General features: G+C 51.2%; 2 protein-coding genes and 1 long non-coding RNA gene across 3 annotated transcripts; 2 read left to right on the forward strand and 1 right to left on the reverse strand.

The window, feature by feature from the left end:
- Window positions 1-267: 267 nt before the first annotated feature.
- On the forward strand, window positions 268-4,659 carry LOC113950086. The gene is made up of 2 exons (XR_003528666.1): window positions 268-877; window positions 4,272-4,659. It is a non-coding gene; the product is annotated as an uncharacterized LOC113950086 (long non-coding RNA).
- LOC113950081 lies at window positions 3,273-6,384 on the reverse strand. Its single transcript, XM_027649408.1, has 3 exons — window positions 5,687-6,384; window positions 3,870-4,066; window positions 3,273-3,766 (listed from the first exon to the last, which is right to left on the reverse strand). The coding sequence occupies exons 1-3, from the start codon at window positions 6,228-6,230 to the stop codon at window positions 3,614-3,616; spliced, it is 894 nt and encodes a 297-aa protein (XP_027505209.1). The 5' UTR covers window positions 6,231-6,384; the 3' UTR covers window positions 3,273-3,613.
- Window positions 6,385-7,118: 734 nt separating this feature from the next.
- On the forward strand, window positions 7,119-11,446 carry ZNF503 (zinc finger protein 503). The gene is made up of 2 exons (XM_027649407.1): window positions 7,119-8,150; window positions 9,275-11,446. Exons 1-2 carry the CDS (start codon window positions 7,842-7,844, stop codon window positions 10,793-10,795), a joined length of 1,830 nt encoding a protein of 609 aa, XP_027505208.1. The 5' UTR covers window positions 7,119-7,841; the 3' UTR covers window positions 10,796-11,446.
- Window positions 11,447-11,832: the final 386 nt, after the last annotated feature.

Here is an 11,832-nt window from a genome sequence, read left to right on the forward strand (position 1 = left end):
AGCCGCCCAGTGCGGGAGGAGCTCGGCCAAGGCGCGGGGCAGGCTGCGGGAGGACGCCGGCGAGTCCCCCCTGCCCAGTGCCGGCCCCGCTCCGCCGCTGAGGGTCAGGGAGCTCCCCCCTCCCCTCCCGGCCCCGCCGCTCCCGCTCTCCCCGCGGCGGGGGCGGGCGCAGACGGCGGGCGGGGCGGACACGGGCGGCTCCGCCCGCCCCGGCGGAAGTGCCGGCGGCCGCGGGGCTGCCCGGCCGCGCTGGGCGGCGGCCCCGGCCCGGCCCCGCCGTGCCCTTCTGCGGGCGCTGCTTCTCGGGCCTCCCCGCCGGGAGGGTGCGGTGACTCTCCCTGTGATTAACTAAAACAAGGCAGCGGCGGAGCGGCCGCCTGCTGCCGGTGTGCCCGAGCCGAGCCCGCCGCCGCAGTGGGCAGGTAACGCCGTGCCCGGCGGGAGGGCAGCGCGGCTCCACCGCCCCTGCTGCGCGCGGCCGGCGGGCCGAGGGGCCGGGCCGAGGGGCCAGGGCGGCCCCGGGCAGAGCCGGCGGGAGCGGCGAACGCCGCGAGAGAAGCGCTTGTCTGCGGCCGCCGCGACGGGACGAGGGCGAGAGGGACCGGGAGCCGCGGCGGCACCCCCGGGACAGCGCCTGGCCGCCCTGCCCGGCCCCAGGCCGGCGCGGCCCCCTCTCGTCAGCCCCCTCTCCCGCTCGCAGACCGGCACTCCCTCCGAGACGAGCGCTGCTGGACGGAAAATAAAGTCTAAAAGGAAAAAATAACGCCTGTCAAATCTACCTCCGGCTAGTTCGTCGCCCGAAAAGAGAGGGGCAAAGCGCGTATGCCTGCGTGGGGGTGCCAGGAGAAAGATGAGTGTTTCTTTCATTAACCTAATGGTAATTGCAAAAAGACTCCCTTTTTGTCAGCTTCACCTAATCAAAACCGAATATCTGTATGTGGCACTGACAAAATCAGTAAAACTTCACCTTCGACTTTATTGATCTGAACAGACAGGCAGAGTTTTCTATGGTGTTCAATTTAGGGAATTAAAAAAAATCACTCCACTAACTGCATTTGGTACATTTCTAACCCATATGTCACCTCAGTGCTTTAAATAATTATATTTGCATGCAGGGAGTGATTCATAAATATGTCAGGATTGTGAAATATAGGCAGGCATTTCAAACTTTCTATTTAAAAAACATGAATTATGGCCACGAAAAATGTGTTCCCATTTAAGGGTGATACGAAGTATTTGGTGTCTAGTACGGAGGCCCATCCATCATATAGACAATAAAGAGAGTTTTTGCCTGACGTTGGAAATTTATGGTTGCCCTTCTCTGCCCTAATAACTCAAGCATTGTGTCAGCCTGTGACAGCCTTTGCAGAAAAACAGCAACCCTGTTATCAATCAAAAAGCCCTTTTACATTTTTAGCAAAACTCTGATCATCCAGACACCCTTTTAATGTATATATTACATCATTATAGATCATTCTGCACTTTTACTGCAACTCAACAAAATGATCCATCACTTCAGGACAGTCCTGATGAACGCTGATGTAAATTATTTGCACGTTGCTAGTACAGTACAAAATGAAAAATGTACTTTAGGTGGAATTAATTTTAGGGTGTAAAAAGCTAAAAATGAGAGCAGTGGGGATTAGAGGAGACCTAAATGCATCATTAGGGATGACTGAAAACAAGCTAATAGTTATTAAAAATTAAGATTATTTTAACCTTTTGGGATCATGGATGTAGACTATTTCAAGAAAATAGCTAAGATATATTGCGTGTTTGTCCCTGCCCCTACTCTCCGTCCAAACGTAGCTGTCTTGTAATTGAGTCGGAGATTATTGTTCATTTGTAATTTGCGTGTTTAGATAAGGTTAATTATTGGGGTTTCAGTGCCTTTTCCAGCCATATCCTTAAAACTATTCCTTGTATCTCAAAAGACGCTGTTCCTATGCTGCTCCTTACTCTCTTGAAGACGCATCTAGTTGATCTACACAGTTTCCATAACAAATTTGTCAATAAACACTCTCTGTATTTGAAATCCGAGTGACGAAGCTAAAGATCGCCTCCATTTGTGTGCCATAGTTAATTTCTGAGGGATTACTGTAACCAAATATGTGCTTAGTTGGTATAATTCTCTCCCATAGCCTCCAGGCTTTTGCAGAAGATAAACACAAAGATGCCTTTATGATTGCTGAGATTGAATGATCAGACCAAGGTGTTACAAAAGCTAAGACTATTTTTTTTTTTCACTCTTAGGATCTAGACAGCAAATACCAATTCAGGTACATAAGTACGAGTTAGGAAACGTGTTCCCTCGCTTTGGACTCGATCATTTTAATCGTAGTACGTTTAAGAACATGAAATGACACTAAAAATCTCCATGCACTTAACAGGAAACATACTCAGCCTTGCCCGTGTCATTGCACCCATTTGACTTACTCTCTCCCTCTGCCTCTAGAAAGTTACCTTAAGGCGTATTTTAAATAAAAGTTGTTTCCACAAGAAACACCTTAAACATAAAAGAGGGTAGATTTGGAAAATAGCTGTTGGTAAACGGGTTTCAACGCAGGAGTAAACATTTTCACACTCACATGAAACAATGTCAATAGGGAAATCTGTCAAAGGGCTTTAAAGGTAAAGGTTGGGGTGGTTTTGTTATTGTTAGGTGTATTAATCTCTTCCTTATCTCAGTGTAACAAAAGAAACAAAATTAGACAAACCCGTTCGCAGACATTCTAGGAGAAGATGTATTTCCGAAAGCAGTAAACAACCAACCAACTAAACAAAACTGATTTTCTGCTCCTTTAGGAAAAATACCACTGACTACTAAAATTCACGTTCACTTAAACGTGACTATTATTTTGAAGATGGCTCTAAAATTATCACTGCTTATAAAACGATTACCTACATCTCATGCAGAGTAAAATATATACTGCTTCTATGTGTTGGAAAAGTAATTACAAGCATAAGGGTAAATATTTTCAGGTACTATACGAACAGGGCTTGGAAATCTTACTTTCTGTTGGCAAGCTTTCAAACTATTTGCTTTAATAACATTCTGGAATAAATACCCCACACCTCTGCCGGATACCTAGGCAGATGCATCAGCTATTAGCTGAGCACATGCAGTCTCGTATTAAAAAAAAAAAAAAAAGAAAGGGGAAAAGTGCCTCTACCCAAACGTACGTATTCGTGGTGTGGTATTTCTGATAACCCATCATATTTCTTATCTTTTTATAAGAAGTATTAATATTCTAGGGAGGAAAAAAAAAAAAGAAGATGCACCTTTTGCAAAAATCTAAAATCTATTGCAATGAATATCTTAATAAAAGCTTTAGGGTAGATAGAGAAACGCAAGTGCTACCAAAGGAAATAAATTTGACGCACCGCATGGACAGACAGGTAGCTGAATTGTGTTACACATAGAAATACAGCCCAGACACAACTCAGCAACTATGCTTCTGTTAATTAAAATCTTAATCTTTTTCGAAACGATAGAAAAGAGAGGGGGCGAAAAGAAAAAAAACAACCAAACAAACAGAAAAAAAAGCCCTAAAGGGCCTGTAGGGTTGTTGGTGTTCAGTTTAAAAGACTAAACGCCCTTTTCCAACATGATCTACAGAAGCTGACACTTAAATGGCAAGAGAGCAAGCTCGCAGAGCAGGCACGCTGGTGTCGAGGTTTCTGCAGTTCCCTCTCCCGAGGGAAAAATAGTCAGTCCGGGTTTTTTGGGTGATCCTGACCAGGGTTTGCAGCTCGCCAGCCTGACCTGTCAAGCGGATTATTTTAGAGGGAGATTAATAGGGGAGGCGGGCTGCAATAATAATCGTTTTGTTTGATGTGACAACTTTGATAGGCGTTGATTTACTTACAAACTGATAGGCTTTTAATTGAGCGCCTCCATCCAGCTTGAGATGAAAGGAAAACCGCATTGAAAAGCTGCCCGAGTGCCCTCGAGCCTCAATACTGATTAGCCATCTCGACAGTGAATAGTTCAAGGCATTTTCAAACTTTTTTTCCTCTCTCGCTCTCGCTCTCCTCTCCTCCTCAAATATCTGCCAGCCCACTCCTTTTTAAGAGAAAATAAATCATTTCCATTGTGTGCAAATAAAATCGACTTGACATGCTTGCCAATAGCTGGTAGGTAAAGGAAAGTGTGGACTGGCACTTGTTAATTAATTCCCCCTTTGCTCTCCTTTTTTTTTTAAGTTACAATTTTCCTTTGTAAGAGGAGGAAGACGGGTTCCAACCCTTAGATTTATTTTTTTTCAAAGGAATAAAAGCAACAGCCACCAAAACTTCAACAAGACTACACAAGTAAATGCCAAACAGCAAACCATCTGCACGGACTCATTAAACAAGGATCCCTCGCGAAGGTAACGAGCAGGACAGAATCCCTCTTCTTCAGCTCAAGGCAGGAAAAGAGCCCGCAGCAGCCAAATCACAAACTACGCACCGCTTTCAAGCTGCAGCCCCGCCGCCCGCCCGATCTTACGCGTGTGCATCCTAACTCCGAGCCCCTCGCTGGGAATCGTTTTCTGCGTGTGTTAAGCGCAGCGAACAAGCTCTCATAGCTCAAAAATGCTTTGGCCGGCGCAAAGGGGAGGGGATGTCTTGGGGCTGATTTTTTTTACAAGCTTCTACATAAAAAAGTTTACAATACTGAGTGTGATTTAAATCTCATTTCAAAGGCTGACTGGAAAAAAAAGGAAAAAAAAAAAAAAAGAAAAAGCTGTCCTCTGAAGTTGTTAATTAAATTACCCTCTGCTGCTTCTACTTCAGCCAGGAAGATCGGGGTTCGTGCTGTTCCCCCCGCTCCTTCCCCCGCTTTTCCCGTCGGTGCGCTGCCTGTTTTACACATGTACCGGCTCTCGCCTTTGCTTCCCTGGCTTACAAGTAAAACAACCCCTTCCCGAAATCACCCTCACCTCCACAAGAAAAGAGAGAGGGAAGGGAAAATGGGGAGGGGGGAGCCTTCCCACAGCTGACTCTACCTTAAGACAATTAATCTTTAGTCTTTCACCCTGGGAGGCAGGATAAATACAACGAGAAAACAGATAGGAGTCTCCCCGGTCCTGTAAGGAAAACAGCTGTTCCAAGCACTTTAATGCAAATGAACACAAATGAAGGTTTCAGCTTTTTTTTTTTTTTTTCTTCCAGAGTTTTACTGCACTCCATTTATCAATTGGACTTGACAACAAAAGAAAGAACTGGGGGAAAACCTGGGGCAGATTCAAGTCACTTCCAGTCTAGATAAAGGAAGGGGGAGAGTTCCTTGAGGGCAAGTTGTGGGTCTTGTCAGTCCTAATGCAATATCGTGGGTTTTTATGCAAGGTTTCTTTCTCTACCTCCCCCCCCCCCACCTTTTAATTTTGATGGTCTTGCAAGATGACCGCGGTGATTGCAAAATGAAAGTACGTTTATGACTCTCTACTGAGAAGTTGCTGCTATAAGCCCTATGCTTTCAGAGAAAATATAGAAATTAAAAAGTTTGTTAAAATTAATCTCATCTTTATAGAAGCTAGAGGAGTTCTGCATATTTATCCTACTCTATACACTACAGTAAAAGAGTAAAGTGTTTTAAATAAAATACAGCAGATATACTTACTGCGCTGCAAGATTTAAAGGGTATCGCTTTACGGGGGTGGGGGAAGGGGGGGATACCTAGGAAAACCTTCCTTACATTTACCTCGTAAGAAGAGCAAATCCTTAAAGGCTATCTGACACATCTGTTTAGGGACTGGGGCAGATCGGTGTTTCAAGGGAAGAAAATGGACTTGGTTCAGCAGAGAAAGTGAAAGTCCTTCCTCTCGTTCAACCCTTCCAGGATCAGCGCCTGTTCTGGTTGGAGTCCAGGTCAGGAATTGGACGCGACCCCTAAAGCACTTGCCTTGTTCTTCACTTGTCAAACGTGTTTTATCTCTAAGTGACCTTTTTGTTAATGTTGTAGATTGTGTGGGCCACCATGTCAGATCCGGAAACAAAAGTAAAAGATTGATTAACACATTTTGCCCGTGAAAAAATGTTATGGGATGAGGAGGTGGGGGGATAGTGGGATGCAACGTACAAAGAGAAAAGAAAAAGGCAATCCAGCGATTTGAAGGACTGCGGACTCCACTCGGGGCATCCACCGGCACGGTAAAACCGGTGTTGGGGGCAGAGGACCCGGTACCCTTCGGGACCGCACAGACACAAAGCAAGACGCGTAACGCCCCAGTGGATACGGTGTGCATACCCACAAGGTTCTCAACACAGCCTGGCTGAAATCAAACACATAAATGGCGAACCAATACTCTCACTAAGGCGAAGGGCCGCATTCCCAGGGCCCCGGTGCCAGCAACCGGTTCAGCCCGACGGGTACAGGGACGAAGGACTCTTTTTCGAAGAAGACGAAGAGGGAAGAGGAAGAAGAGCCCAGCAGCCCGACCCGGCAGGACAGTGCGGAGCTGGGGAGGGCTACCGGGTGCTGGCACACAAATCCAGTTTACTCGAAGGATTTATTCTGTAAATTAAATGGCTTTTTCTCCCGAGGAGCCCGTCTCTCCCTCTGTTTTCCTTCCTCCCTCTCTCTCCTTCTCCCTTCAAGTCACACCAGGCTTGTAATCAGCAACAAAAGCTGACATAAATCAAGGGCGGATTGACAGGGGCTGACAAATAACTGATTGATTGCGGTTGGGGAGCACTGACAATTGACGGCGGGGCGGAGAGTCCCGAAAGGCGGCGGCGGGCGGTGCGTGACAGCCCCTCGTGTGACGAGCGGCCTCCCCCAATCCCGCCGCGCTCCCCGCGCCGCCGCAGCGCCCCGGCCCCCGCCCGCCGGCGACGCGCAGCCCGGCGCTCTGCAGGTTCTCGGCCGAGTCTCCCCCGCGCTGCCAGGCGGGAGGGGCGGGAAAAGCGCCCCGAGACCCTTTCGCGGGGCCCGAGGGGACACGGCGCGGTGGCGGTCGCGGGGCTGTCCCGGCGGGCTGTCCCCGGGGGCGGGGGGCGCAGGCCGGGCCCGTGAGCGCTGTGCTTGGCCGGCGGCGGGTCGTGCTCGGGGCGGTGTGCGAGCGGCCGGGTAAAGGGGGGTAGGCGTGGGGAGGGCGGCGGAGCCCCCGGCCGACCCCCGCCAGGTGCGGCGCCCCCGGCCGCCCCCGCCGCTTCCTGCGATCCGCGCTGTCTGCGGAGGGAGAAAAACGTTCGCAGCGCGTGATGTGAAACACAGAATTAACGCCCATCCCATCCCGGGAGCGAAAACAAGGAAGGAGGGGAGGGGAGAGGGAAGGCGGACGAGAAAGGGAAGGGAAAAAAAAAAAAAAAAAAAAAGAGTGAGAGACCATTAAAAACGGAGAAAAAAAAAAGCCCCAGAAAAGGGAACGTCACATCCCCTTGACCCTCCAATCACCTCGGGGTCCCATTTGATTGGAAGGCGGCAAAGGCTTTAATCTCAGACTAATTCAGCTGCTTTTGAAGTGAGTTTCTTTGCCAGATCCCGGGCTGGATGGGCAGCGGCTCGCATCACAGCTGAGCGGCGGAGGCGAGCGCTCCGCTCCGCGCCAGCCGGGGGAGCCGAGAGCGGCCGAGGGGGACCGCGGCACACGCTCGCAGCCTCCACCCCCGCCCCCAGCACAGCCCAAGGATTACTCGGCTTTTTTTTCCTCCTCTTTCTCTCCGGCCGGCTCCCCCTTTCCCTCCCCCTCCCCACCCACGCCCTCCCCGCCAGAGAGAGCCACGGGACGTTGTATGTTTGTTTTTCTGCTCGGGGGGCGTGTGGCTTTTTTCCTTTCTCGCCCGCAGAACGCGAGCGAGCGTTTCCGAGTGCGAGCGGCGCCACTTGCCCCAGTTTTCATGCGAGGTTTTGGGTCATGATCACATCGCCCTCGCTTTCTGCTATAAGAAGTAGTAAGCGCAGCAGCAGCCTCAGCGAGCCCGGAGGCAGCCCCCGCCGCAGCCGCAGCGCCGCCGACCTCGCCGGGCCGAACGGGCACGCTGGGAATAACGGCAGCAGCGCCGCCGCCAAGCCCTGCTTCCACGCCGTCCCCCCCTCGGACCCGCTACGCCAAGCCAACCGCCTTCCCATCAAAGTCTTGAAAATGCTCACGGCGCGGACTGGACACATTTTACACCCTGAATACCTGCAGCCTTTACCCTCCACGCCCGTCAGCCCCATCGAGGTAAGGACCTCGGAACCGGCCCCGGCCCCCGTCGCTTTCTCCCGTCCCTGCCCGGGCGCTCGCTGTGCATGGCGGCTCCGCCAGCCGCCCTCGGCACTTTCCTGCGCTTTGAAATGCATTTACACCGGGATAGGGGCTCCTTTTGATCTCGAGTTAGTGCGAGGAACCGCTCCTGGGTATTGTTTCCATGTTTACCAGGATAATTTCTAGTTCCTGTATAAATTAAGTTTTTCATTTTGCTATTTTGAGCTTTTTTTTTTCTTTTTCTTTTTTTTTTTTTCCTCTTTGAGAGAAGGGGTGAGGGGAAGGAAACGACCCGCGCTGGGGTCACGATCCGGCCACGCAAATAAGAAAGCGCTCCGAGTGCCAAACAACCTTGCTTTTGAAGGCAGTGTTTTGGGTTTGGTGGGGGGACACACAGGACGGGACGACGCGACGCAGAGAGGGACAGGCTCAAACGTGGGTGCGGCAGGATAACTATTTCGGCTTCCCGACCGATTCCTTTCAAGTACCGACAGGCATTTGTACTTCAGAGGCCCTATTAGTCCCTTTTCACCTCTGTCGAGGTTGCCGGTCCCCCTTTGCGTAGCTCGCTGTTTGCGGGACCGAAACTCGAAACGGAGAGGGTGGTGGGAAGGGTGTGTCCGTGGGAATGAATGATTTCATTAAGGTCTCTGCGGAGCGAGGGCACCCCTCTCCCGGGGAGCCCGGCTCGCTGGCTAACTCGGGCTCTGTTTATAAATAGTGTCACCAGTCAGGGTGCAGAAATGCTGCAGTCGCTATAGTCCACGGGCGGGTTTGCGCGCCTGCACGACCGAAGCGACGCCGAGACGTCGAGCGAGTTCCGCGCTGCCCAGGCCGCTGCCAGGGAGGCAGTGGCCACTGAAGGCGGCCACGGCGGGCTCCCAGGGATACGAAAATCCCCATCCCTTTTAAAAGCCTTTATGGAAAATGGTGCATTCAGGGGAGGGGGCTGTCAAGGTGATGAATGCGCACAAAATTGTTCGTTACTTCCAGACTGTACTCTGCAAACACCTACGGGACAAGAGTCCTAGGTATGCACTGGGGTTTTTCTTAGACCCCGATTAAATCTCTGTCTTTGTGTGTCCTTCTGATTTCCGCAGCTGGATGCGAAGAAGAGTCCCCTGGCCCTTTTGGCACAAACTTGCTCGCAGATAGGGAAGCCGGACCCGTCCCCTTCATCCAAACTCTCTTCGGTCACCTCCAATGGCTCCGGAGGCGACAAGGACTCCAAGTCGGGCCCCTTGAAGCTCAGCGACATCGGCGTGGAGGACAAGTCGAGCTTCAAGCCGTACTCCAAGCCGGGCGCGGAGAAGAAGGAGCCGGGGGCGGCAGGCTGCGCGGGCGCCCCCGCCGCGGGGGTCGCGGCCGGGGAGAAGTCGGGATTCCGGGTGCCGAGCGCCACCTGCCAGCCGTTCACCCCAAGGACAGGCAGCCCCAACTCCAGCGCCTCCGCCTGCTCGCCGGGGCTGCTGCCGGCCGAGGGCAAAGGCGGGGAGGACAAGAAAGACTCGGAGGGCTGCGGAAAGAGCGGCAACTCCGGCTCAGAGGGAGGCCCGGGCACCACCAGCATCAGCCACAGCCGGATTAGCGTGAGCTGTGCCGGGATTAACGTGGAGGTCAACCAGCACCAGGAGAGCACGCCGGGCTCCAAGCCCATCGCGTCGGACTCCGCCTCCTCCTGCAGCAGCACCACCGCCACCTCCTCCACCTCCGTCCTGGGCTCCGGCCTCGTGGCCCCCGTCTCCCCTTACAAGCCGGGACAGACCGTCTTCCCCCTGCCCCCGGCGGGCATGAGCTACCCGGGGACGCTGGCTGGAGCCTACGCCGGCTACCCGCCCCAGTTCCTGCCGCACGGAGTGGCTCTGGACCCCACCAAATCCTCCAGCCTGGTGGGAGCCCAGCTGGCCGCCGCCAGCAGCCTGGGCTGCAGCAAGCCGGCGGGGTCGAGCCCGCTGGCGGGCGCGTCGCCGCCGTCGGTGATGACGGCGAGCCTGTGCCGAGACCCGTACTGCCTGAGCTACCACTGCGCCAGCCACCTGGCAGGCGCCGCCGGCGCCTCCTGCGCCCACGACCAGGCCCTCAAGTCCGGATACCCCCTCGTCTACCCCACCCACCCTTTGCACAGCGTCCACTCCTCGCTGACCGGCGCCACGCCGCCCTCGCTGGCCGGCCACCCTTTGTACCCCTACGGCTTCATGCTCCCCAACGACCCCCAGCCGCACATCTGCAACTGGGTGTCGGCCAACGGACCCTGCGACAAGCGCTTTGCCACCTCGGAGGAGCTGCTTAGCCACTTGCGGACCCATACTGCCTTCCCTGGCACCGATAAACTCCTCTCCAGCTACCCCAGCTCCTCGTCGCTGGCCAGCGCGGCGGCCGCAGCCATGGCATGCCACATGCACATCCCCACGACGGGCGCCCCGGGCAGCCCGGGCACGCTGGCCCTGCGCAGCCCACACCACGCGCTGGGACTCGGCAGCCGCTACCACCCTTACTCCAAGAGCCCCCTGCCCACCCCTGGGGCCCCCGTGCCCGTGCCCGCTGCCACCGGACCCTACTATTCCCCTTACGCACTCTATGGGCAGAGACTCACCACAGCCTCGGCCCTGGGGTACCAGTGAGCGCAGGCAGCGGGGCTTTGACACACAACACAACACAGTCTAGCGGTAAGGGAAGGAAGCCCTGCGAAACTTTATAAAAGTTGGAAAGAAAAAAAAAAATCTGACTTTTTATAAAATAGTGTTCATTTGAGGACTGGATCCATGAGCACTGTATTTATTTATGTTAGCTTCAAGCGGGACAACGAATCATAAAGTGCATTACTTAACTGAGCTCAATAGGTAAAAGTGGAACACCCATTGTAGAATATAAATAAAAAGATAGAGGTCTTCTCTTTAATGTTACTTTAAAATTGCTATGATTGTATTGTACGTTCTTATTTAATGTCTCATCGAAACAAAAAAAAAATTTACATGCATGTTTGTTACTAAAAAACAACTCGCAATTTGTCAGTTATAATTTCAAATTGCAATTATTTTTAAGGTGTATACCCTTGAAAGAGAATTGGTATTTTTTTGTATGTATTCTGGAAGAAAAACAAAAACAATTCTATTCCAAAAACCTCATTTGCCTTATTTTGTTCTTTAAAAGGAACACTTAACTATTTTTAATTTTTAAGTCCACCCTGTGAAAAGGGTTAAGTAAGGTTTACGTCATGTACTAAAATAGACAATGTATCGCTTTAAAGATTAAAATTCCGTATATTTGATGTATTAAAAGGTTTTACCTTTTTTTTTTTTTGAATACGCTTTGATTCTGTTATAAAACCCGAGTAGGTCTTGGATGGAGGCAACTGCTAATTTCTCCTTAAGCGTTTATTCAATTTTAATTAAAAATTAAAAAAAAACAACCCAAAGTTTTTTTTTATTGTAACCCCAGGGCTCTCTTAAAAAATAATCAGACAGAGTTGGGTTTTTTTCCCTCTTCAGTAGAATTTGTTGGCACGAAATAGGAAAACTGAGAATCACTTAAATCTCTTTCCCTTTCTTAAAGCAGATAAACTTTTTTTAGAAATGTTTTTACTGTGAAAAATCTGATTTTTAAAACTAGTTTTCAATTAATTCTTTAGAAAGAAATAGGGAAGGCAAGACTGATTTGT

This window comes from Corapipo altera, unplaced genomic scaffold (genome assembly GCF_003945725.1).
Source record: "Corapipo altera isolate COAL_440 unplaced genomic scaffold, ASM394572v1 53, whole genome shotgun sequence".
Lineage (NCBI taxonomy): Eukaryota > Metazoa > Chordata > Aves > Passeriformes > Pipridae > Corapipo > Corapipo altera.

Bases quoted from the DNA above. Each gene is read 5' to 3' on its own strand.
- LOC113950081 (XM_027649408.1), bottom strand. From the start codon at position 6,230: ATGCACACCGTATCCACTGGGGCGTTACGCGTCTTGCTTTGTGTCTGT. The intron at 4,067-5,686 runs GTAAATGTAAGG...TCTCTTAAAAAG, and splicing joins GGATTTGCTCTTCTTACGAG to GAGTGGGCTGGCAGATATTT. The intron at 3,767-3,869 runs GTAAGTAAATCA...TCCGCTTGACAG, and splicing joins AATTAAAAGCCTATCAGTTT to GTCAGGCTGGCGAGCTGCAA.
- ZNF503 (XM_027649407.1), top strand. From the start codon at position 7,842: ATGATCACATCGCCCTCGCTTTCTGCTATAAGAAGTAGTAAGCGCAGC. The intron at 8,151-9,274 runs GTAAGGACCTCG...TGATTTCCGCAG, and splicing joins CGCCCGTCAGCCCCATCGAG to CTGGATGCGAAGAAGAGTCC.